This window comes from Anolis carolinensis, chromosome 4 (assembly GCF_035594765.1).
Source record: "Anolis carolinensis isolate JA03-04 chromosome 4, rAnoCar3.1.pri, whole genome shotgun sequence".
NCBI classification, from domain to species: domain Eukaryota; kingdom Metazoa; phylum Chordata; class Lepidosauria; order Squamata; family Dactyloidae; genus Anolis; species Anolis carolinensis.
Window position 1 is genome coordinate 82,599,124 of NC_085844.1, and position 27,969 is coordinate 82,627,092.

A 27,969-nucleotide genomic window follows, 5' to 3' on the forward strand; every position below is an offset into this window, starting at 1 on the left:
GGCACTGTGACCCTGACGTGAACTTTTGACCAGCACAGCATCCCTGCCTGTACACCATCAAGGTGCCCTAAGGCTATGTGTTACCAATAAGGATTATTACCATGACCACCTCCTGAAGAAGAAACAATGGACTTCCTTCCCAGACATCAGAGAGCACAAAGCCAGGCTATCTAGAAAGAAAGACACATTTGGACATTTTAAATCACCCATCATAAAAGACATTCTCCTGTGAGGGAGACAAGAATAAGTCACCGGTGACCAGACAAGCCACCTCCTGCTTTGGACTCTGAATCATTCATAATCCCACCAAGATCTTAGCTGTTTCTGCTCTTTTCACAATGGGCTGGCACGTATGTGTCAGAATCTCATTCAAGAGACTTGTTGTATCAATCAATGAATCAATAGCCAGGTCTGGCTTGAGAGCCCGAAGGGCATTCTCCAAGATCGCTTTACAAAAGACCCAACATAGAGTCACTCATAATCCCATCATCAGCATATGCTTGCCTTTGTTTTTCTTGTTGCCATGCCTCTATCTCCCCCATTGGCCAGCGAGGGAGTGATGTCACAAGCGGAGCTCGCGCTCCCATTGGATGAAGTGCACAAGCCTCCCAGACCGTCCCTCCTGCCTTCTGAAGTCATAGGCTCCCCTGATCAATCAGTGAGGCACCAGCTGGGTAGGCGGGAGTGGGAAATTCAAAAGGCAAAATATAAAATGTGTATTTTTCTATATAATGGCATACCGGTTCTTCTTGCAACTTATTGCTGCCGTTATCCTGCTCCAGCTGGAACAGAATAAACCTCAGTGACCTCTGCCTTTTATTGGGAATAGGGAAATCTTTATTTTGCTTCTGGCAAGCTTGCCAGGTACTGCACAACCCTCTTTTTTAGTCTTGCACCGGTCTCCTCTCCCAAGGAGACCCTCAAAGCTTTGATCTCCTCTTCAATATGACTACACTGCCATATAATCCAGCTAAAAACAGATAATTCGGCTTTTATATGGCAGTGTAAAAAGGAACTAGTTGTATTGTAAATGCTCTTTCGAAACTTGTTTAAAAGATCATTCAGAAGCTGAAAAATGTGAGGGGGTCATTTAGTATAATTTTAACATGACTTGAAGCTTGTTTTGGGACATGATGAGCAGTATTAAGTATTCAGTGTTTCTATTTGTGTCCAGGGAGCCTCAACACAGCTTATGGGAATTTCCTAAGAAAGGGTTATAGTTTCTCAATTTGTTCTTTGTCCTGCGACAATTCACAGAAAGTTGGCTATTAGGGAGACACCCCCTCCCTCTTTCAACAGCCTTGATGTTATAGCACTGCAAGGGAAAATTATCTTGCATGCCTCACTCAGTAATATGCACCTAGGATAGATCTTATTTTCGGAGCACCTGGATAACAAGTAAGAATTCAAATTACTGTCCTTTTTGTTGCTATATTTTATGTCGGCGGAATCTGATAATAAGGTTCTAAAGCGTGTGGCATTTAAATAATCTGTTGGTCAAATAAGTCCAGACACCTTTGTCTAGCAACATGTTCAGGGAGGTATACCATGCTTCAGCATTCTTTAAACAAGAAGAGAATTATATGTAGTGTTTGAGTTGAGAACAGGTTTAGGAGCCACAATTAATGGATTTTGATATGACCCATATTATTATGCCCCTCTGAAGCCTTTGTATTACAGATATTCTGAAGAGAAAGTTTTGGTGAAGCAGCAAATTTTATCAAAATACCTGCCGGCAAGAGTACTTTATATAAAAATAATAATAAAAAGGCACACATACAATATTTACACATTTACTCTTCCTTTTTTTCATGATGCCTCCCCCTTGGATCACATCAGAAGCATTGTTCAAAGAGCCTTTGACCAATCTCGTTTCCCCCAATACAAAGCCAGCTTACGGAATATATGGAATTGCAGGGTTGTTGTGTGTTTTCCGGGCTGTATGGCCATGTTCCAGAAGGAGAAGAATGCTTCTGGAACATGGTCATACAGCCCAGAAAACACATAACAACCCGGTGATTCCGGCCATGAAAGCCTTCGACAACACAAATATGGAATTCCTTCCATTAAGTGTCCTTTGACACATCTGCACACCTCTTTCTTCCCCTTTAATTTGATTTTAATAATCTCAACTTTAATTGTCTGAGCCCATCAGTTCTTCAGCTTTCAGTGACTGACTCTTCCAGAATTAACAGCCTGTTTTTATCCAAATCTAATTTCTTCCTTTGCTTCACTTGCCTTTAACATTGATTATTATCAGTGATTCTGTTCACTGTAGGATGTCTGTGTAACATCTGCTGTTCCCAAATCTATAATTTATTTATTTATTTACAGTATTTATATTCTGCCCTTCTCACCCCGAAGGGGACTCAAGGCCAATCACAGAACACATATTCGGCTGTTGTATCCCAGAGCTGGAACCCCTCTGACCTTAGACATCACACTAGTTGAGTATTATCAGCAAGCAGTTTACTGAAGAATATATGAAAGCCAAGCAATAAAAATGATGCAAAAAAGTATAGTCCAAAAAGGTATCTTCAAAATGTTATAATTAGTCCATAAATTTCAAGGTACAAAGATAAAACACAAGGTACAAGGTTGCAAAATCAACAAAAACAAGGCAGCATAAAATTCCAATAAACAGGACAGGAACTTGGCAAGACTGGAACTATGAAACTATAAATCCACTTGGAAGCAAGGTGATTTGTTTTGAATTACAGTAGAGTCTCACTTATCCAAGACTCGCTTATCCAACGTTCTGGACTATCCAAGGCATTTTTGTAGTCAATGTTTTCAATATATAGTGATATTTTGGTGCTAAATTCATAAATATAGTAATTACTACATAGCATTACTGCGTATTGAACTACTTTTTCTGTCAAATTTGTTGTATAACATGATGTTTTGGTGCTTAATTTGTAAAATCATAAACTAATTTGATGTGTAATAGGCTTTTCCTTAATGCCTCCTTATTATCCAACATATTCGCTTATCCAAAGTTCTGCCGGCCCGTTTATGTTGGATAAGTGAGACTCTACTGTAATTCATTTTTACCAGACGTGTTGTTTGGACGCCTCTAGCAAAAACCAAAACAGGTCCCGGTTTTGGGGCCTGTCTGGATGGGCCCTCATATAACAGATAATGTGGATTGTCTGCTTTTATAACTTGGATTATATGGCAGTGTAGAAGGGCCCTAAGTGTTTTATGACCAAACTGCAAAACCCAAGGATGCTATGGCAGTTAACAGGATTCACAACAGTATAACTGGTTTCCTTGGTTTGTCTCAAATTAATTGGGGCCCTTCTACACCGCCATCTAATCCAGAATTTAATAACAACAACAACAACAACAACAACAATTTGTCTCCCCATGGGACTGGGGCCCCTTCTACACAGCTGTATAAACACCACACTGAACTGGATTATATGACAGTGTGGACTCAGGGTCCTTCCAGACAGGCCCATTATCCCAGGATCTGATCCCAGGTTTTCTGCTTTAAACTGGATTATATGAGTCCACACTGCTGGATAATCTGGGATAAACAGAAAACCTGGGATCAGATCCTGGGATAAAGGGCCTGTCTGGAAGGGCCCTCAGATAACCCAACTGAAAGCAGATATTATGGATTATCTTATCTGCCTTGATATTCTGGGTTATATGGCTGTCTGGAAGGGCCCTGAGGCCCCTTCCACACCGCTGAATAAAATCCACATTATCTGCATTGAACTGGAATATATGGCAGCGTGGACTCAGATAACCCAGTTCAAAATAGGGCTTGTGGGATTTTCTGCCTTGATATTCTGGTTTATATGGCTGTCTGGACAGGCCTTGTTTACTGCCAGATACAGTAGGGTCTCACTTATCCAAGCTACATGGGCTGGCAGAACCTTGGATAAGTGAATATCTTGGATAATAAGGAGGGATTAAGGAAAAGCCTATTAAACATCAAATTAGGTTATGATTTTACAAATTAAGCACCAAAACATCATGTTATACAACATATTTGACAGAAAAAGTAGTTCAATATGCAGTAATGTTATGTTGTAATTACTGTATTTATGAATTTAGCACCAAAATATCACAATACATTGAAAACATTGACTACAAAAATGCCTTGGATAGTCCAGAACCTTGGATAAGCGAGTCTTGGATAAGTGAGACTCTACTGTAATCTGTGATAAAAAGACAATCTGGGATCAAATTCTAGGATATAGGGCAGTATAGATCCAGCCGCAGTCTACATACAGTAGAGTCTCGCTTATCCAACATAAACAGGCCAGCAGAATGTTGGAAAAGTGAATATGTTGGATAATAAGGAGAGATTAAGGAAAAGCCTATTAAACATCAAATTAGGTTATGATTTTACAAACTGAGCACCAAAACATCATGCTATACAACAAATTTGACAGAAAAAGTAGTTCAATACACGGTAATGCTATGTAATAATTACTGTATTGATGAATTTAGCATCAAAATATCACGATGTATTGAAAACAGTGACTATAAAAATGTGTTGGATAATCCAGAATGTTGGACAAGTGAGACTCTACTGTAGTTAAAAGTGGTGTCCAAGTGCCTTCTATCTACAGCCCAGATGCGCCCTCAGAGAGTGAAACTGAGGGCCCTTCCACAGCCATATGACCCAGAATAACAACAATAATAATAATAATAACAACTTTATTTTTATACCCCGCCCCATCTCCCCGAAGGGACTCGGGGCGGCTTACATGGGGCCTTGCCCGATGAAACAATCAAATATCAAAACACAGCAATAAAACAGTTATCCAATAAAAACATCAATTACAGTAAAAACAATCGTTAAAATCAACATAAAACATACAATATTAACACTGGAGACTAATTCATAGAACCCAGGCAAAGTGCAACATGTGCTGAAATGGGCCGAAATGGGGAAGGTAATTTCACAGTTGAAATGGACAAAGTGCAATATAGCAATTCAAGCACTTTGATCTTTCGCTGAACTGAAGTGATGGGTGTTACCCCAATAATGTTTACCTTTTTAACCAGTCTTAACTCTTTACCCATTCTTTTTGCTGTTGACGTTATTCTCCTCCCACTTCCTTTTCTATCTTTTTTGTAATGTTGATATGAATAAGATACTGCAAAACATATTCATAGCAATATTCTGGGTTGCCTTATTAAAATTTTAATAATGTTTTAGCAATAAAAAAGCAAAGACTGAAATTATTAAGTGAGGCTATAATCCGGCAAAGGGGAATAGATGGATCATGAACTCCAGAAAGCATTCCTATTGATATCAAAAATTGCTGGACATGAAGATCAAAGGCAGTATGTATGGACTTAATTTGAGGCAGAACAAGGCAGAAGATCCCACAATATCTGCTTTGAACTGAGTTATCCGAGTCCACACTGCCATATATCCCAGTTTGAAGCAGATACTGTGGGATTTTCTGCCTTCATATTCTGTGAAGGAAGGGCCCTCAGTCGAGATAGATAAGACGCCGCTCAGCAACGCCTGGAGTTAAATGATTGACAGCTGATAGCCCTGCCTCGCGCTCAATACCTTGGGAGAAGGGGCGGGCCGAGGAGAAGGGGCGGGCCGAGGGGCGGGGCCACTCCCCCTCCCCCCGCGCTCTCTTTCTCTTCGTTGGAATAATCCTGTAGCTCGCGCCTTATTCTCCCAGCGTGCTTTGCGGTGTCGGCGGCGCCTGTCTGCTGCTCGCCATATTGTGTCTCTGACGGGAAAGGAACGAAGGCAGGCAGGAAAGAAGGAGGAAGGGGGCAGAGCCCGCGGCTGTCGACTCGCCTCAGCCCTGGCTGCGGGAAGAGGAGGCGGAGGCGGCGGAGGAGGAGGGGGCGCCGACGGTGGCGGCAACGCCGTCCAAGAGAGCCGAGCCTCGGGGAGGGAACGGGCGAGCCACCGAGAAGGAGCCAACAACGGGGCCGGTGAGGAGGAAGTGGAGGGGAAGGCAAGGGAGCTCTTAAAGGGGGGGGGGGGGTCTCTCAGGCCAGCATCTGGCTCTCCATTTTGGGACTGGCCCCTTTGTCCCGCCGCCACGGAACCTCAGGGGCCTTGTGTCTCGGGCTGAGGGCCTTCTTCACTTCCTCCCCCTCCCCCTTTATTCCTCGTCCGGTTCAGAGCATATAACCTGCCTCATCTCCATCAAGCGATGGGGCCAAGCTGCTGCCGAGGGGGCGGGGTCCTTCCTTCCATCTTCTGTCTCTGTCAGACGGGCAAAAGCTCTTCGTCCCTTTGCCCGGGGTGTCAGTTTCACACTGCCTCTTGAGACTCAAAGAAGTTACTGAGAATGTGGCTGCCCTGTAGAATTGGTATACAAAGACGTAACCGTGCTGGAATACCAGTATCCCAAGGAGATCTTCTAGCTACTCTCTTAGACTAGAATAATAGAGTTGAAAGAGAACACAAGGGTCATCAAGTCCAACCCTCTGCCGTGCAGGAAATGCACAAAGTATCCCTGACAGGTGGCCATCCAGCCTTTGTTTAAAAGCCTCCAACCACACTCTTGAGGCAGCTCATACTGTCACAAAGTTCTTCCTCATGTTCAGGTGGAATCTCCTTTCCTGGAGCCTCTGGTGGCCTAGGGGATAAAAGCCTTGTGACTTGAAGGTTGGGTTGCTGACCTGAAAGCTGCCAGGTTCGAATCCCACCCAGGGAGAGTGCAGATGAGCTCCCTCTTTCAGCTCCAGCTCCATGTGGGGACATGAGAGAAGCCTCCCACAAGGATGGTAAAACATCAAAACATCTGGGCGTCCCTTGAGCAACGTCCTTTCCTGTTATTTGAACCTACTTCTCCAAGTCCTAGTTTCAAGGACAGCAGAAAACAAGCCTGCTCCCTCTTCCTTATGACATCTTTTCACATACAGTATTTATACATAGCTATCATGCCACCTATCAGCCTCCTCTTCTGCAGGCTAAACATACCCAGTTTTTTAAGACACTACTCATGGGACTTGGTTTGCAGACCTTTGATCATTTTAGCCACCCTTCTCTGGATACCTTCCAGCTTGTCAATATCTTTTAAACTGTGGTGCCCAAAACTGGACATAGTATTCCAGGTGAGGTCTAACCAAAGCAGAATAGAGCGGCGCTATGACTTCCCTCAATCTACAGTTCGAGCAGGAGCCTCCATAGAGGAAGTAAACAAATGAAGTTGGTGGCAGGACCCTTCATAGAGGAAGTAAACTTAATTATATACTGTAGCCTTGATGCATTTCAACACCTCTTTAACTGCCATGGCTCAAAGCCATGGAACCCTGGGCATTGTAGTTTGGTGAGGCATCATCGCTATAGTAGACCTGAAGTGGAAAGGGTTTATAGCCAAAGTGAAAGGGAAGGGAAAATATAAAGAACTGATCCAAAAAATCTTCATGATTGAACAAATTATAGAAACCAATGATTAGAATCATAACTGTCCTGGAAAGGGGGAGAGGAAGAGGGGGGGGGGGGGGGTAAATGATAGGTATAAGTAATAGATGTACAGAACTGTAAAGGATAAAATGTAATCAATAGAATGTCTTATAAGAGGTAAAAAATAACTTATCATCATGTAAATGCAATTGTCACAATGCTAACTAATTTTTTAAAAAACTGGTAGAGAATGCAAAAGACCCTGTAAAACTGCAATTTATATGATTCCATAGGATTGAGTCATGGCAGTTAAAGCAGGCATGGGCAAACTTTGGCTTTCCAGGTGTTTTGAACTCCCAGTTCTCGCAATTCCTAACAGCCAGTAAGCTGGCTGGGATTTCTGGGAGTTGAAGTCCAAAACACCTGGAGGGCTGAAGTTTGCCTATGCCTGAGTTAGCCTCTTAGATTAGCAAATGAAGTTGGTAGTAGGAGCCTCCATAGAGGAAGTAAACTTAATTATATACTGTAGCTTTGATGCATTTTGACACCTTTTTAACTGCCATGGCTCAAAGCCATGGAACGCCAGTGATGTAGTTTGGGAGGCATCATTACTGGTAGAGAAGGCTAAAGACTTTGTAAAACTACAATTCACGTGATTCCATAGGACTGGGTCATAGCAGTTAAAGTAGGCATGGGCAAACTTCAGTCCTCCAGGTGTTTTGGACTTGCAACTCCCACAATTCATAACAGCCGGTGAAATGTTGTTATTGATGTTGCTATTATTATGTTTATTTATATCCTGCTTTTTTTTCTCCATATGGAGACTCAAAGTGGCTCACAACTAAAAGCATTTCAGTACAACTTAACATATATAAATATACATGTTAATTAATTAAACATTATTAAGAGCATAAAATCACAGCAGCCCCTGACAATCTTAAAAACCTTCTTTAAAAGCCTGCTTGAATAAGGGGCCATTCTGTCTTCCTTGGGCAGTGAGTTCCACAGTCGAGGGGCAGCCACTGAGAAGGCCCTCTCTTTCTTGTTCCCACCAATTGACCTTGAGATGGAGGTGGGACTGAAAGAAGGACCTCTCCTGAAGATCTCAGGGCCCAGGCAGGTTCATACAAGGGCATGCAGCTGGACAAATAGCCTGGATCTAAATCGTCTAGGGCAGTAGTTCTCAACCTGTGGGGTCCCCAGATGTTTTGGCCTACAACTCCCAGAAATCCTCGCCAGTTTACCAGCTGTTAGGATTTATGGGAGTTGAAGTCCAAAACACCTGTAGGGCCAAAGTTTGCCCATGCCTGAGTTTAAGTCTTGTCAGAATGAATTCATTCAACAGAACTCCTGCACAGTGTTTTCAGGCATAGTTGTGTGGCGGAGGCTTCCTTGTCATCCACCAGTTGTATTCATTGAGGTTTCATGAGCCCTGCAAGAGCATTTATTGGTGACAATGTCAGTATTGCGAACTGGTCACAAGTTCAGTATCTCTCATCTGAAAATGCTTCTATAATGCCCACGCGGATGTCCTGGTAGCTCATTCATTGTACGCAAACTTTGTCTCATGGTCATAATTATATATTATGCTTAAAATTATATTCAAGCTATATATTTATAAGGGGTATATGCAATATAGAGTAATTTTGTCTTTAATCTAAGAAATCTCTCTCTCTCTCACACACACACACACACACACACTATATATATGTGTGTGTGTGTGTGTGTGTGTGTGTGTGTGTGTGTGCAAACATTCAAAAATCAAAAATATGGAACACTTCCAGTTCCAAGCATTTTAGAATAGGGATAATCAACTTGTTCTTAAAGTAGTGGAAAGTATTCTTCTGGTGTGCTGGTTCTACTTAATAAGAATAATAAAGCTTTATTTATATCCTGCTCTCTCTCCCCAGAGGGACTTGGAGCAGCTTGCAATAATGAAAATAGAAACAGAATAATAAATGCAAGACACTGTCAAAAATAACGTAAGACACTGTCAAAAATAACTCAATAACAAAATAAGCAAGGCTAAAAGATCCAGCAATTGAAGCCTGTTGCAAAAGGCATATGCATCAGAGGAAGGAATTGGGGACTCAGGAATTTATTTTGCATGGGAGAACTGAACCCAACTCACAGTGCTTCCACAAAGCTATTCCTCCTTTCCTGGAACTTCCTTCATATTAGAATAGTTTTTGGGAAGCGGGTGGTTTGTGGCTAATGTTGTAGAATAGTTGGTATCCAGAATTCATTGTCAAACTACCTTATAGTTGCATTGTTAATATTATAGCCACATGGCTGTTTTGGAGCTAAAGTTGCTAGAAACTATATAAAAATCCTTCTCTGAGCTCATTGTTGGTATGAACATACAATAATGTGCTGAAATGAGCTGGCATGGTTTTGCTGTTTCTCTTGGCTCTTCTATTTTGTAAGAAGTGACATATATATAGTGAGAAGAAAATTTTTGGTGGATCTTGTTTATATGGCTGATTCTAGAATTATTTGTTTCTAAATTGTGGAACTTCACATGCCCCATGCTCAGATTCCATCTTTCCATAATGCTTTATCATTTTTGACATTTTGTGTTTAATTTTTCTCTACTTTGTGGGAAGTATTTAAAAGTTACGGTGAAACAACAAAAATGAGAACCTTATATTTATTAACAAATCAGTACTGAGTTGATTTTCTGCTCTACTCTTAACACATGGCTCTTCCAACCACCAGAAAAGCTGTGTTTGACTGAGTAGGTTCTGTTATTAGGGCAGCTGCTTAAGCTCAGGCAACTGTGTCATGAACAAAGACAGAGAAGCATTGAAGTATATTTAATACAGTGATACCTTGCTCCAGTGTCTGGATTACCAGAGGAGTGATTTTTTAAAAAACATCAATAACAAAATTCCTCAAGAGAGTTCCCAAAATTGTACTTTGGAATGTCTGTTTGGGAACAGGTGGACTATAGAAAATCTTGGTTTTTTTTTGTCACATCAGAAAAGTATTACTGCAACCGTCACTGCCTCTTTTTCATTAGATACGAATGGGGGAAACTGTTTGCTACTTGTATAAAAGGCAGTGCTATTAAAAATTAAGGAATGTTTATTAAACAGTTTCTACTTGGGGAAGTCAGATTTCATGTACAAATTGTTTTGTGTTTTGCAACGATAAACAACATAGCTTCTACTTTTATTATGGCTCCTCCAACTTAGAAATGCACAAAACTGGGATTTGATCTTTCTTCAATTACTGGGTTCATATACTTAAAAGCAGAGTACTTTAGAACTTAATACAAGTTGGGATTTGGTTGCTAATTTAGTGCCACGTGGTAGACCAGTTGAAGCAAATATGCCGAGACTAAGTAAATCGCTGGAAATGAAGAGGCCATAGTTTATTTTATTTAAGCCACATGTACTACACTCAGTGTTTCTGAATATATGGAGTTTTCACAAAATAGCAAAGTTAACAAAATACAACAGAATAAATGCAGACAGGAAATAAAGGTATTAAACACTGTATTCTGTGTTTTTCAGTATCAGTGAGAACAGTAAGAGACATGTCTGAAGTAGATGTATGAAGGCATAGATTTATTCAGGCTGCCTTTAGTAACAAAATGTGCTGAGCTCATGGCACTAACTGCTACACTTAACTGCTGCCATATGATATTTTAACTCTTGACATGTTTCAGTTTGTATTTTTGAGGCCGTGTTTTCATAAGCCGCGTTCTCCATCTCAATAGAAATTAGGATTCTGAACCTGTGTTAGCATGGAAAGTTGCTCTGAAGGTGACTTTTTTTTTAATACTTCCATGCTGTCCAGAAAACTATCTGCACCCTATTAAGGGAGGCCTATAGCTGCATATCCTAAAACAATTAAATAGCCTAGTATTTGTGATCAACTCATTGCTCACTTTTGTACGGAGTCTGGCTGAGTCTTTAGCTCCATAGATGTTACAACTAAAGTGAGCCTTTCTGAAGACCTTGTACAGAAATGTTGTGTAGACAATCTTGTGAGAATTAAAGAGAAGAAAGATTTGAAGACCAACTGAAATGTGTGCATGAAGTTGTCTTCCTATCCTGATTTTCTGTCACTTCTTAGTTTGGGGACTACTTATTCCTGTTTCAGCAGCCTTTTCCAGGGTGCTCATTTTGCACATTTTTTCATTTCCATCTTTAATTTCTGTGTATAAACTACTATCACAATTTCTTTTGTGCTCATGTATACTATATAAGCACAACTGCTGTTCAGTGGTCTGAAGTTGGATGATTAATGATGTAACATTTCCATATCTCTGTGAGAGTTTACTGAAAGCTGGAGTTTTTGGCAAATAGTCATAGAAGTCGGCATACCAGCATAACAAATTACTTTACATGGACATGTGTCTGCTCTTGTGCATTAAGTATATCTTGTCATCAGTGCCGGCCCAAGGTAATTTTCAAGTATAGGCGAACAAAATTTTGGCACATACACACACACCCGAACCAATAACTGAAAAATAAAAGCGTCGGATAAGCCAAAATGTTGGATACTAAAGAGGGATTAAGGAAAAGCCTAAATAAAGAACAACACTCTGAAAACGGGAATTCCAGACAGGAAACAATCAGGGCCGGCTAACACCTCCCAACCAAGGATGCCCCCTGGGAGGAAGCAGCCAGGCTTTGAATCTGCAAGGCCATTAAATGCTAATCAAGCTGGTCAATTGCAACATTCAGACTAGCCTCAAACAGACAAGAGCTCTTTCTCCCACCCTGGACTTTCCACAGATATATAAACCCCACTTATCTAGCTTCCAATGGAACTCACAACCTCTGAAGATGCCTGCCATAGACGTGGGTGAAACATCAGGAGAGAATGCTTCTGGAACATGGCCAGACAGCACGGAAAACACACAGCAACCCTGTTTCAACTATAGTTGTTTGGTTTGTGGTAACATCTATATATATAAACTAGCTGTGCCCGGCCACGCGTTGCTGTGGCAAAATATGGTGGTATGGGAAATAAAGTATTGAGGAACTGGTGGTAGTTAAGGTAAAGGGTAAAGGTTTTCCCCAGACATTAAGTCCAGTCGTGTCTGACTCTGGGGGTTGGTGCTCATCTCCATTTCTAAGCCGAAGAGCCAGCGTTGTCCATAGACTCCTCCAAGGTCATGTGGGATGATTGCATGGAGCGGCGTTACCTTCCCGCCAGAGCAGTACCTATTGATGCACTCACATTTGCATGTTTTTGAACTTCTGGGTTGGCAGAAGCTGGGGCTAACAGTGGGGGCTCTCTCCGCTCCCCCAATTCAAACCTGCAGCCTTTCGGTCCAGAAGTTCAGCAGCTCAGCGCTTTAACACGCTGCGCCATCAGGGGATATTATTTCCTAAAGGTTGTGAATATACAATATTTCTGATTGGTTTTTTTTGTCTGTTGGAGGCAAGTATGAATGCTGCAATTAGGAAAAATGATTAGGATGTAATGGCCTTGCAGCTTTAAAGCCTGGCTGTTTCCTCCCTGAGTGAATTTTTTGTTGGGAGGTGTTAGCTGGCCCTGATTCTTTCCTGTCTGGAATTCCCTTGTTTTCAGAGTGGTGTTGTTTGCAATATTTTATGTGCGTCTACTGTCTGTGGCCCTGAGAAAACAGAGGATTTGCCAGACTTTGATGATGGGAATACTTTGTTGGGAGGTGTTAGCTGGCCCTGATTGTTTCCTGTGTGGAATTCCCCTGTTTATTTACTGTCCTGGTTTTAGAGATTATATTGTTCTGCATTATTCTATCCCAGTAATTATTTCATATTAAAGTAGAATCTCACTTATCCAACATTCACTTATATAATGTTCTGGATTATCCAACGCAGTCTGCCTTTTCATAATCAATGTTTTTGTAGTCAGTGTTTTAAATTCATTGTGATATTGTAGTGGTAAATTTGTAAATACAGTACAGTAGAGTCTCACTTATCCAACATAAACAGGCTGGCAGAATATTGGATAAGCGAATATGTTGGATAATAAGGAGGCATTAAGGATAAGCCTATTAAACATCAAATTAGGTTATGATTTTACAAATGAAGCACCAAAATATCATCTTAGACAACAAATTTGGCAGAAAAAGTAGTTCAATACACAGTAATGCTATGTAGTAATTACTGTATTTATGAATTTAGCACCAAAATATCACAATATATTGAAAACATTGACTACAAAAATGCATTGGATAATCCAGAACATTGGATAAGCGAGTGTTGGATAAGTGAGACTCTACTGTAATTACTACATAGCATTACTGCGCATGGAACTACTTTTTCTGTCAAATTTGTTGTATAACATGATGTTTTGGTGCTTAATTTGTAAAACGATTACCTAATTTGATGTTTAATTGGCTTTTCCTGAATCCCTTCTTATTATCCAACATATTCATTTATCCTGCCGGCCTGTTTACGTTGGATAAGTGAGACTCTACTGTATATTTCTAATCTTATATTATCTGCTCAGAACTGGATTATATGAGGCCCCTTCTTCACAGCTGTATAAAATGCACACTGAAGTGGATTATATGGCAGTGTGGAGTCAAGATAATCCAGTGCAAAGCAGATAATATAAGATTATAAATGGGTTATATAGCTGTGTTGAAGGGCCTTGAGTCTACACTGCCTTATAATCCAGTGCAAATTAGATAATCTGTGGAAGAAGCCTAAGTGAGGCCTAAATCAGCCTGTCCCCTAACTGAAGCCTGGCTGTCCCTTGGCTGGTTGCTAGGCAACCAAGTGGGCAGAGATTAGCCCTCTAAACTGGCAGCAATTGGATAAAAAAAATTATTGCTCTCCCTCTAATTAGGACTTTATTTTTCTTTTCTTTTTGTTGTATCAACCTTGAGGCGTGGATGATGGGTTGTGTTGTCAAATTTCGAGGTTGCGGGGCCTGTACTTTTGTTGTTTTGTCCACTGCCCTGATGCCATCACTCTTTTATATATATAGATGAGTGATGGCATCACGGCGACCCACAAAACAACAAAACTACAAGCCTCCCAACCTCGAAATTTGACAACACAACCCATCATCCACGCCTCTAGGTTGATACAACAAAAAGAAAAGAAAAATAAAGCCCTAATTAGAGGGAGAGCAATAATTGTTTTTATCAAATTGCTGCCAGTTTAGAGGGCTAATTTCTTCCCACTTGGTCTCCTAGCAACCAACTTAGCCAAGGGACAGCCAGGGTTCAGTTAGGGGACAGGCAGATTTAGGCCTCACTTAGGCCTCTTCCACAGATTATCTAATTTGCACTGGATTATTTGGCAGTGTAGACTCAAGGCCCTTCCACCATACTTCGCCACAGCAACGCGTGGCCGGGCACAGCTAGTGATGCTATATGTTGTAAACTGTTTTACAATGTTTTATGGTTGGGTTTGTCCCCGTGTGAGCCACTCCGAGTCCCCCGAAAGGCGAGCGGGCCCAGTCCGAAGCCGAGAGGAGGCGGGGGGTGCACGTGCACACATGCACGCATGCACGCGCACCTGGGAGCGCCTCAACTGCGCCCCCTAGAGGATGGCGCCACAGGCAAGTGCCTGGTTCGCCTCACAGTTGAACCGCCTCTGCTTGTCATCATTGTTCATACTTCATTTATTCAAGAAGGCCAAGTGCTATGTAGTTTTGCTACATGGACTACCCATTCAAATGTGGGAGATACAGTACAGGGTCAGTTAGGCCCTCAAATTAGCAGAATTCATACAGTGTCACTCTTAACAGCATGCTCTTTTTCTTAGGACGTGGGAGTATTGCAGATTTTACTAACATACAGCTTATGCTGACACCAAACTAATTATTTGTGTATCTGTTCTTATGTAGTTAAAATGGTTCCTTCCATGTGTAGAAGGAAGATATAATTAGGTTTGGAGGAACAATTTGCAGTCATTCCCCACTCTGCCCACCCCATTACAAAGATCTAAGAGATGGAGACTCCCAAAGCAGACCAGTATGGACTGAGCTTGTTCAGTGAATAGTGTTGAGTGCTAGTCTAGTAGAATGTGTATGGCCAAAGATACTAACAATGGTTTGTATTATCAAAGGCTTTCATGTCCAGAGTCAATGGGTTGCTGTGAGTTTTTCGGGCTGTATGGCCATGTTGCAGTAGCATTCTCTCCTAAGGTCTCGCCTGCATCTGTGGCTAGCATCTTCAGAGGTTCTGCTGGCAGTAAGGCAAATGGAGTATATATATATATACATTCCAGGATGTGGAATGTCCTGGATGGTAGAAAGAACCCATGTGTGTTTAAAGCAAGTGTGATTGTTGCAGTTAGCAAGCTTGAAGGAGCCATGGGGCAGTGAGTTAAACTCTTGTGCCGGCAAGACTGCTGACTGAAAGATCAGTGGTTCGAATCTGGGGAGTGGGATGAGTTCCCGTCTGTCATACGGAGACATGAAGATGGTAAAACATCCCGGTGTCCCCTGGGCAACGTCCTTGCAGACAGCCAATTCTCTCACACCAGAAGTGACCTGCAGTTTCTCAAGTCACTCCTGACATTGAGGATAACCCACCGTGTTCTCTATGTATTATGAAGAACGTGAGGGTGGGGGGGATTTGTTTATACAGTGTTAGTTTGAATAATTGGATAGTTTTATTTGGCACCTTGTCCCCAAATATTGATATTTTTTAAATTACCGTTTGAAGCACTAGTGAAGAAGAGTAATTATTTCGTCATCATGTATTTGTGATGGTATATTATTGTTTCCTGTAACCTTAACACATATTCAGAGATGTAGGTTTGTCTTTATGAGATGTAGATGTAAAATATGTACACACTGAGCAATTATTCTGAACTTTCAGATGAATTGTCCGTTCATCCCATGTACTACTGTCCCAGTTCCTCCAAATTATTTGGGCATACCGTATAACCCCCACCCCATCATTTCATATCCACACAGGATATGTTCCTGAATTTACTGTGGAAACAGGAAACTGTAGATAATAGCGAACCTTCTTAGAAGGAGCAACTTCCGGTGAAGTTACTGTTGAGTTGCCCTGGAGGACCTAGAAAATTCTAAAGTAACTTATGTTGGAAGCATACCATAGAATTGCCTGGAGGACCTAAAATTCTTATAAAGGACATACTTTGTCAGATGTGGGTTGGTGAAACTGTATCCTGGTCCCACAGGTATGGAGGTCATAATGTATTTCATTTCCCCATATTCTCTTGTTTTGTATTTTGAAAGAATGAGAGGATACATATACTTATGGTATATCACCTACATAACAGGACTAATTTTTTGTCTTTATAAACTATTAATATAATTGGAAGTCATGTAATTAGAATTTAAGATGGTATCATTGCCTTGCATTTTCCTTGCTCATTGCTCATTGTTTTAATGTGAGATGATTATTGTGGTCTTTGCAATGAACAGTTGAACTTATTTGTCAGATTCTTGTCTGTAAGAATTATGCTTTCTTCTATCAAATTTTCTTTCAGTGTCCACATTTCTAGCATATAGAAAACTTCTATTTCAATTGAGCATTTAGAAATACAATTTAGGCATCCAAAGAAAAGGGGCAGGCTGAGTTACCGTGTGGTTATGAACACAACAAATATACAGTACATGAGCAGTTTTCAGTGTCTCGCTGTCTATAATTTGGGGACTCCAGAAAAATTTCATTGAGACAGAATTCATGACTGCGAGTGGCAGTACCTTTATTTTGCCCCTTTGTGACTGTACACCGAAGGAAGTACAAAGTATCTGCTTGATAGGATTAGAAGCTTTTTCAATGATATTCAGGGGAAATATATATTAATTTACATGTGGCATGGATTTGTGGTAAAAATCCATAAGGAGAACATATATCTAATTGTTCAAGTCTGTATAGAAAGGGATGAGGCCTAAGGTTGTGACATGAATCCAGAGAACTGAGAAATCCTTATGCAGCTATATATTTCAGTGTCCCTTTCTATAGTATTTCCATACATGCCCTGGGTTCTTGAACTGATACTGAATGCTAGAAGCAGTAGCATATATTCTAGTGCTGAACAAAGATGCAATTAATAGCTGATTTGATGCTTACACAAACATATGGTATATTTGCTTTTGAATGGTTGTCGTTTGGACATTCAATAGTATCCATTTGATGTGGTTTTAACATAATGAACTTCCTACTTGTAGAAAACTGTTGAATGTGAATAGTTGCAAGTGGGTAGTTTCCCTTCTCTCTAGGGAAACATAAAAAAAGTTTATAACGATGTAGACTTTCAGTAGGGCATCCATGGGGATTGGTAAATGCCAGCTAAATGTAGTTTCTGGTTGCTTGACAATTACTATTAAAAATAAGTCTAACTATATCATGTAATAAATTATTTATTGACTTATATTAATATTGAAATACATTAATACATAGCAAATTAAGGCAAAAGCTCATGTGATGTAACAGTTTTACTGTATTATAAATATATTTTAATTTTTATTTAAAGTATTTCTTCAGTTTGTTTGGCAGTTGCTTGAGAGTTCTAGTTCCTTGAGTTCTAGTTTAGTGAGAGTCTTTTGTAGTTATAATTATATTTTTAAACAGAACATACAAGTTCTATAGCTGGAAATTCATATTCCCTTTTTCCACTTGGTGATGCCATTTTTTTCATCCTCCTCTCTCACTTTACAACTCAATGATCTTACTCTCCAGTACAGTGAAGAATTGCTCTAGTATGTAAATTAAGACAAAACATGCTTTGTGTATGTAGTTTTGAAGGAACCAATTATTTCTATTCATTTTACAATATGACCTGAATTCCCTTGTGTTCCATCATCTTCTCTCAGAGGGCTCATGCCCACCAGTTAGAATGACTGCTAGAAGCCTGGAGATACCAACACTTTGTTCTCCTGCAACTTATTGCTGAATATTTCTGTGCTGTAGTAATCTTTCATCTGAACTAGAAATAAGTGGGAATGTATGTTAGAATTGTAAACCATCTGAAGAATGCAATCATCAGATGAAATTAGCTGTTTTTCCTCTTGAAGTGTTAGAAGACTGGCCCAGCTAAAATGTTTGTTTTTGATTGTTTCTTCTTCTTTTTTAGCCATGTCCCAGGCAGTGCAGACAAATGGCACACAGCCCTTAAGCAAAACATGGGAGCTCAGCTTGTATGAACTCCAAAGAACTCCTCAGGTACATTAAGATTGCATAATTTTGTTGATGAGCATGTTTTATTGTGCAAATATAATCTAAATTATTAGAAATAAGTAAATATGATTGATTTGTAAGATTTATTTTCTTTGTAGAATTCTTAGATGATAGCTTCAATATGGTTCAGGAAATAATTGCCTGACAGCACCTTTTTATCACTAGGAGGCTATTACAGATGGCCTGGAGATAGTGGTGTCACCCCGAAGTCTCCATAGTGAGCTGATGTGTCCCATTTGTTTGGATATGTTGAAAAACACCATGACTACAAAGGAATGTCTACATCGTTTTTGTGCAGATTGTATCATCACAGCCCTCAGAAGTGGGTATGTAAGGAAAAAAATGTATGAAATCTTTAATCAGAACTGGACAACACATTGGGAGTTTTCTTATAACCATAAGACAGTGGTTCTCAACCTGGGATCCCCAGATGTTTTTGGCCTATAACTCCCAGAAATCCCAGCCAGTTTACCACCTGTTAGGATTTTTGGGAGCTGAAGGTCAAAAACATCTGGGGACCCCAGGTTGAGAACCACTTCCATAAGAGAAATGCAAGATTATCTTGCTTTATTTCTCAGATTGTCATTTGCTGCCCAGGCAGGGTCAAGACTAATGAGAAAGAATGATGCACTGGGCACTTTCTGTGAAAGTCTGCAAATGAGACATCCAGTATGTACTATCACAATTAACTTAGGCATCATGTTACTTAGACTCTTTAATAGAGATCCCTAGCTTCTTCCTCAGTTCTTTACCTAGCCAACCCAATAGAAAGAGAGAATGAGATAAGACAAGACAGATAACTATCACTGCTAAAGTGAGACTGAATTTTACATTCCCATACAAAAAATGAACCTTCAAGGTAAATGCCCAATGCACCAGTCTCAGCCTCTGAAAAAGAAGCCATTGAGCAATGGGATATGCCAGAGCTGAAACAAACATACCAGGGTTGGATTGAGGCACTAAAGTTCCAATCTCTAAAGGAGGCCATAGGAAATGCAGACTTGTCCATCTTACAAAGTTTAGTAAAAGTAGAAGGAATAGACAAAGATACCGCTCTTTGTATTTCCCCCAATGGAGCAGAAGTGGAACAAATAGAATTCACATTTAGTCTGGTTGTCTTAAGATGACTAAAATGTAATTCGCAGAAAGAAAAATACATACTCTTTGCCAACTTGCTAATGTTGTGGAGGACATTTTCATCTACAAGTGAGCTGGCAAAAAGGAGATAAACCAAGCTTTGGTGCATCTGTGATTTAGTACATTTAATATAGGTCTTAACGTCTGTTTTGACATTTCCCTTTCCAAGTAACAAGAAAGATCAGGACAAAGGCTAGACAAAAGGATAGGCTGAGATCTGTGCAGTGCTAAATTTGCCTTGGGCAAACATCAGGGATCCAACGAAAAGATGATTATATCTGTATCAAAATGAAGGATTTGTAGATTCCCCCACCTTAAAAAAAGTTTTGATCAAGTATTAGCAACTGGGAATGCCACTTTAAAAGTAAGAAATGTAGGAAACGTCTCCTTCAGAAGTTCAAAATATTACTTGGCTTAGGCATGCAAAACCTATGCAAACTCTAAATTGGAAAATGGTGCTGCGCTACAAAAAAAAAAAAAACATTCAAGAAGCACCAGTAAAAAAATGCCTAATACAAAGATAAAAGTGAATTCAGATTTTTTAAAATGTGCCAATAAGACAAAATGGTCCAGGGAGGCCTAAAAATATGGCAAATTTTCCTGCAGGGTGCTTACAGAGCAATGGGGATATTTGGGGGCTTTTTTGTTTGTTTTGGAGTATGGTAGGCTTCAGCCCACAAATGTCTGCTAAGGGGCTAATGCGACCCCCTAGCCTCCCACAGTTGCTCACCCCTGAAGTATATTAATTCCCCTTCTTCTTGCCACAGGAGAATCCCATTCAGTCTCTACTGACCGCTTGTACTAAATCAACCCTTTATGTTTATTTCTGTTTGTGTTTTGATAATGATACTCTTGGATACAGGCTTCAGACTGCAAACCTTTATGAAGGTTGGTTGGTATGGAGAACATGGCTTTGGAATTAACATTCTCCTTTCCTCCTTAGAAACAAAGAATGCCCTACATGTCGTAAAAAGCTTGTTTCTAAAAGATCTTTGAGGCCAGACCCAAATTTTGATGCCCTCATCAGTAAAATCTATCCAAGCCGTGATGAATATGAGGCTCATCAGGAGAGAGTTCTAGCAAGAATCAACAAGCACAATAATCAGCAAGCTCTAAGTCACAGCATTGAGGAGGGTTTGAAAATCCAGGCTCTGAACAGGTAAAAGGTTCTCAAGTACTTAAAAGTTAGAAATGATGAGGGTGGGAGAGAGCATTTTAAAAAATGTAGATGAGCTTTTTTTCAGTTGCCAGCATCCTTCCTAATATGGGTAGCAGGATTGGGAAAAGTTTGTATCTTCCTGTTAAAAGTTCATATCTGTTGCTAGACAGACCAGGCTTGGTGGACCAATGGATTGTAAAGCATCTTTGTATACTCATTAATTTGAAATGTGTGAATAATGCCTGGATATTTTTCTCTATCATGAAAAGATGACAGATGATGTAAATATGGCTTTTGGCGTAAGAGCCTAAAGACCAGTGCTTCTGTGTTGTAACAAGTATAATCTAACCTTTGTTTACAAATTAAGTTTTAATGGTACCACATACTATGTCTTGAAATAGTGGTTGTGTATCTGCAGTGTTGATTGACATGTCTTGCAGAATTAATACTTGGTCATGGAAAGGAATGTTAGATGGATTTATCCGTGTTAAAAGGCTCTATCTGACAATATAATAAATGTCATTTGTTTCCTGGGCACAGTTCATGCTTGTGTTTCTGCTTTAATTAGCTGTTACTATAACACTTCAGGGATTCATACTCAGAGGAGAGTAGGAATGAAGTTCTGGATAGTATCTTTTTATTTCTTCAGAATGAAAGCCTGTTCTATCAACTCACTGAACACTTAATAAGTGGACATGTGTCATTACCCGCATCTTAAGTTTTAATTTAGTCTTTCCACTAAACTAGAAAGCTTTTGATTGTAGGGAAGATACTGCAGTCTATAATCAGCATTTTTACTCTTACATTGAGTGTGTATTATGGTTTAGACATATACTTTTGATATGTTTCAACCTTATGAGAATTTTTGGGAGATCCGTATGAGAAAATTCAAACCTCCTCATCAAAAAGTAGATGATGGACTGCCAGATAGGACCCCATGGTGACATTTCTGATTATATCAAAAAGAGTGGACACAGGGAATATGTGACTCCACATTTTGTGAGTTCCCAGTGCTCCTCATATTGACATACTGGCTAGGGCTGATGGAAATGGGACTCCAACAGTATTTGAATTAACACACATTCCCTACCCTTTAGCTTTATATTATTATTATTATTATTATTATTATTATTATTATTATTATTATTATTATTATTATTGAAGAAGAAGAAGAAGAAGAAGAAGATTTTATTGATTAGCCCTTAGGCCATATTAAAGTACCAAGCCAAACAACCAGGCTTGAAAAGACTTGATTACATTCTGTACAAAATTTAGATAAAACACTTGTAACAATACAATTAAAAAAAATGATAAAACTGAATGTATACATCATATTTCATTGTCACCCCTACAATTTACAATTTGGATGTGAGGGCGATCTAGCTGCGACATCTGTCACCCCATTAATCGCCAGGGTTGATTCGGCTGATCTGGCTTTAGCTTTATATGTGCTTTTAGATGTTAGCAATCTTACTATATTGTGTGCTAGACTTTTTATTCTTTGTGTTTTTGTATTAGTGAAAAATATAAGATGGGCAGAACAAATACATTTTCTAGTTACCGCAGGAGTGGCTCAAGAGTTGTGTGGTTTCATGCACAAATCATATATGCTTATTAGGTTACAAAGAGGCAAGAAGCAACAGATCGAGAATGGTAGCGGAGCAGAGGACAACGGAGATAGCTCACACTGTAGTAATGCTTCAACTCACAGTAATCAAGAAGCTGGGCCAAGTAACAAACGGACCAAAACATCTGATGATTCTGGTCTAGAACTGGACAATAACAATACAACAGTTGCAATAGACCCAGTTTTGGATGGTGCAAGTGAAATTGAACTAGTTTTCAGACCTCATCCTACGCTAATGGAAAATGATGACAGTGCACAGACAAGGTAAGCAGTGGTTCTTACCTTTATTGGAAGTTGCACTCTGCATATTGCACTAATTCAGTTTGGGGCCACCTGCTTTTATGATTTGGTATTGAAAATAAATATTTGGAAATGCCAAGCTGCTGCCCTCATGGTATGTCTTGGATTATTTTGATTGTGACACTTGTCACAATCAACTGCATAGTTTGGTTTAGAATAAATAATCATACAGATTGTATTTGCTCCTGATGCAGGTACATAAAGACCTCTGGCAATGCCACAGTTGATCACTTGTCCAAGTACCTAGCTGTGAGACTGGCTTTGGAAGAACTCCGGAGCAAAGGAGAGTCAAATCAGATGAATCTTGAAACAGCCAGTGAGAAGCAGTACACAATTTATATTGCTACAGCAAATGGCCAGTTCACTGTGAGTAGCTAGGCTAAAACATGGGGGGGGGGGGGGGGGGGGGAATACAGCTGTAAGAGACACTCAAGTCTTCCTCAGAAATTCTTTTATGTTTACACCAAACGGGTGGAAGGGACACTGTACTTGTCAAAGTTTTTCCTTTGCCCTCAACATCCTTTCATTGACCATACTATCTAAAATATGCTTAACTTAATTTAGCTCAATCTGCATAAGTGCTATTATGCAGGTGTCTACAGATGTAGGGATACAAGTCTTGGGTCACATGTTGAAGCTGGGATTTCTGAATTAAGACCATTGGATGTATTTCTGTACCATTTGCAGCTGCCTATAGTATATTTTTGTGCATTATCATACACTGCTAGAGTGGCACAGTAGTTGGGGTATTGGGCTTGGACATGAAGAAAATCACTGGTAGCCACTGATGGGACTACATTTCTGGGTTTTACCTGTTTTCAAGATTGGTTTACCAATTTTAGCAGGGCTAAGAATGTAAGTCTCATTTAGTCTGTTCATATTCCTTGAAGGAATGTCCTGATACAAATGTGAAAGAAATCTAAGTTAGAAAACTATCTTCTGTTTCTATTTGAAATTATGATCTCATTTTATTTGGGAGGTGGGGAAATCTCACCTTTTTATTTGGGACAAAGATGAAATATATAGTACATTCCTTTCAAAGTCTCAGAAATCTGAGACATGGTTTCTGCTTTTCACTCTGTATGGCCAGAAATGTCCAACTATTCTCTATATATTGTATTCCTATCCCTGCTGATACATCTTCACAAAAACAGTTCTGACAGCTGCATTCTTTATGTGTATGTGGACCTATGAAAATTTGTATTGAAGCTGATTTTGAAGGATCATCTTAGCATGCCATGTATCTTAGTGTAAGCTGTTTTAAGACTTTTTTGTTTAAACACACGTCTTTAAGATATCATAGTAATCCTGTTTGGCTCCATATTAATATGGACTGATCTGCTTTCAGATTGGTTAAAATAGGTTGCTCAGGCACCTGACCTTCAACTTGCACTTTGGCCCTTTTCACCAATGGAGCAGAAGAGTGAGAAGCTTGAAGAACATAATTGGATACCTAGATGAAGTCACATTTGCAGCAGAAAGATATTATAAGTTTTCTATTAAAGGAAGAGAAAATGTTGCTGCACAGAGTCCAATTTCTTTTTTCCTAAATGTTCTCTAGAAAGTAAATATAAATATGGGGGAAGTTCTGCTGTGTTTTGGCCCAGAGGTCTCTCTCCCCAAATCTAAGATATGATTGGGAGAAATGCTTGACAGAGTTTTGGCTATGACAGCTGTGCTTATCACGTTCTGCTCATCCTTTAATTGCCACACTGTATAACCATGTGCCACTGAATAATTTTTACTTTTTTCGTGCTTGTCAAGTACATGTCAGCAAGAAAATTGTTGGGCAGAAAAGCAATTTGAGAGTTTTTGTAGTTTCTCTCCTCTCCCAATCAGATAACCTATGAACATGAGTATTCATAGATTTCGCCAATGCTTTAGGCTGTGCAGCATGCACCATTGACACAGTATTTTTAAATACCTACTGTGCCCTGTACTCAAAAGGTCAAAAGTGAGGTAGTGTATCTGAATTGGTACAAATGGTTCAGGTTTTGTAGAAATGTTTTTATGGAGTAAGATTATCCATATTAATCTAGAGTACTAAGTTATAGTGATTTCCAGAAGTGACTGGAAATAATTACAATAGCTCTCTGCTGAAGCAGTATGATAAATATTTTGGTAGGAATAGTTTTATGAAATGAACTAGGCTTTTGTGTAGAAATACACTACAGTGCCTCCTTTCTGTGTGCAGCTACTTTTAGTTCTGTATTTGGGAGTGGAATTGACATCTGATTTACATTTGACTATTTTTACACTGCTGTAACCACTGTTCTCAATACTGTTTACAAGATTGTGTTTATATATTCTGTTCATTTTCTAGTCAACTACTAGTCATAGCCACTTTTGAATCTTTGGCAATAATGATGGCTCTATTTTCCGTACTAATTTCTATTTTGTTTTTTAGGTGTTAAATGGCTCCTTTTCTTTGGAGCTGGTCAGTGAAAAGTACTGGAAAGTGAATAAGCCCATGGAGCTCTACTATGCACCAACAAAAGAACACAAATAAGTCTTGACAAGCTTTCAGTTGGAACTGTACTTGCTTTTATAGCTCTGGTTTATTTTAAAGAAATGAAGCACCATACTCTGCACCATGGACAACTGCTGAGAGACTCTGGTCAATTAATATTCATATTAATTATTAGGCAGTATTTTGTGTGATATTTTAACTTATATATATATATTTTCCTTTTGGAGATTGATGTGTACATTCCATTGTTGCTGTCAAATGTGCTTTTTGATTTGGTGGCTCTTGTCCTATGCGCATGATGTTAGAAGCAGCAAAAGCTGATTTGCAAGTATGTTTTCATGGTGGTGCATTTTGTGTTGACAAACACACCAGCGCCTCAGTGAGTGCTGACAAGCAAAGAACTTCAGTTTCAACAGTGTTTGAATACAAATGTTTAGAATTTGCTAATAGGTATGGAATAATTATGAGGCTGAGGAAAATGTTACTGCTGAAAGGTTTATTCACAGCAGTAACTGAACTATATAGATTGCCCCGACTACAAGTCCTATATTCTGAATATGAAAGGTTGCTTTATATGCCACATTGGCCAGAGTCCTGTTGAAGACATTATAGAAGGAGGTATTCAATACCTATTATGTATTACTGTCTTCTTCCTTCTCACCCTGATGGAAAACAGTTTTCAAATGTATGAAGTGTATGGGGATTTCCTGACTGGGAATGGGTAAGGGGCCATTTGGCTGTGATTCTGCAACTGGGAAAATAACAGATGCTGCCCCTCTTCTCTTCAGTGTGCATTATGGTAATCTGAGAGGAAGATGTTTGTTCTCTTCTCCTTGTTTCAGAACTGTAGCAGGATACTACTGTGTGGGTGCCTCCTGGCCATCAGGGTGAACTTTTGTACTGGGAAGCTCCCCATGCAATGTAGGATCTCCTCTGTTCTCACATAGAACTGGCTTTACATTCAGTTCCTTTGTCCATGTTTAAGGTAATAGGCTTCTCAGCTAAGAAGCTGAAACCATCAAACAATGGTTAAGAGAAACAATAGTTAGCTTTTAACTATAAATGATAGTGACTTCAATTGCTTAACAGCAGTTAAGGAATAAAAGAGAACTTTCACTCTGGGGAAGGACTGCACATGTGCTAACTTTGGTTTTGAATAGCCCAGTAAGGAGAGCGAAACTCAAAAGTGCGGATTCATCTTAGAAAATAGTAGTCCTTGCTGCCAGCTAGTTACTTGAGCATTGTGTAGCTCATTTAAATGGAGGCAAATCCATGTCTCTTTTGAAAGTTGTGTTATTCTGGGTGTGGAATTATGACTGCTAGAAGAGAAGCACATCTCTGCAAAGTATTCCCACCTTGCATCTCCCTGCTCCCCATTTTTTTCTTAGCCATGTTAACAGTACTTAGCACTTATGAGTTTAACAAATGCAATGTTTTTAGCTGATTTTTAGTTTTGGTCAGAGCTCTGCACGCAACCATTGATGGTTATGTATTCAACTAAACCAGATTGGATTTGGTAAATCAATTATCACATTAAATACATTGGTTTACTTCACCTGCAGAAACTACCTCCTTCTATATATTGAAGGACTATCGTTCACCCTGTGTTTTTTTTCTAAAATTCAGTATATGGATTGATGCCATTTGATCCAGGGAATGGAAACACTGCACAAAAAGCCAGAGAGGCGGACAAGACTGTGGAAAGCTCCATATTTTTTACTCTCTCATTAGAATAACAAATCTAGAAACTATGCATCCATCTGTCATGCTTTCTTTTAAATTCTTAATTATGTTTTGGATAAAGCATATGCTTTCAATTCCAGTAATTTTTTAGTCCTGTATAATAAGGGAAATATTGTGTAATACTCGCTTTTTAAAAACATTTACTATTAATTTCTTAAATTATGCTAGCAATTCGTGCCATGAGGCTTTATAGTTATAAGTCGGAGGTGGGAAGGAAAATATGTACCATGACTGTTTGGTTTTGTTCAGTACTTTTGGTGTAATGTACAGTTTATATAGCTTGCTAGTGCATGTCCTCTCAATATAATCAGGTTTCTTTTTATGTGAAAATGCTTTTTTATGGGCAAATGTGAATCGCAGCAGAACAAAATCTGTATTGTGATTTACTTTGTTATCAGATAAACACGTCTGTAAAATTTTGAAAGCTTATCTACCTAGAGGGTGTGTTGTTCCCAACTTAGTGTGGGAGAATGTGAATTTTTACTTCCATGTTATAGTGAATTCACTATTTATATTTACTTTAATACATAAAGTAGCTGTTTCAACCAATCAATTGCAGAGTTTTTAGTAATATCTAATTACAGATCTAAGTTAAAATGTTTCCTTGCTTCTGCTCCTGTTAAAACCATTGTCCACTCCAGCCATCATTCCTCACGATTTGCTATGCTGCCTATGGCTGCTGGGACATGCAGGCCAACGACGCCTGGAGGACATGCTTTACAGCTGAATTGGAAAAATGTCATTTTGCAGTAGACTCTTGTGATGTCCCTTTGATAATAACCTCCCTTCTTAGTACAATACATTCAGTGTGAATGTCACGTGGAAAGCTACTCCCCCCATTCACGCTAACTGAAGTACTTTATGGTGGCTTCTATTACTGAGGAAAGCTAACAGCCTATTCATACAGATTTCTGCTTTTTTCATGTCAACAGTAGGTTATTGCAGGTTTCTAGAAAAGCAGAGCCTTGCTTCCAGAATACTTGACAAAAATCCGATAGGACACTTGAAATGAATGCTATTCTTAAAATTCACTCTTCTAAACTGAAATCATTACTGCTTCTCA

General features: G+C 39.5%; 1 protein-coding gene across 1 annotated transcript; it reads left to right on the top strand.

Annotated features, from left to right (window-relative positions):
• The first annotated feature begins 5,656 nt into the window (after positions 1–5,656).
• Positions 5,657–27,455, top strand: rnf2 (ring finger protein 2). The gene is made up of 7 exons (XM_003223416.4): positions 5,657–5,928; positions 18,367–18,455; positions 18,636–18,796; positions 20,551–20,766; positions 22,385–22,657; positions 22,888–23,059; positions 25,101–27,455. The coding sequence occupies exons 2-7, from the start codon at positions 18,369–18,371 to the stop codon at positions 25,200–25,202; spliced, it is 1,011 nt and encodes a 336-aa protein (XP_003223464.1). The 5' UTR covers positions 5,657–5,928; positions 18,367–18,368; the 3' UTR covers positions 25,203–27,455.
• Positions 27,456–27,969: the final 514 nt, after the last annotated feature.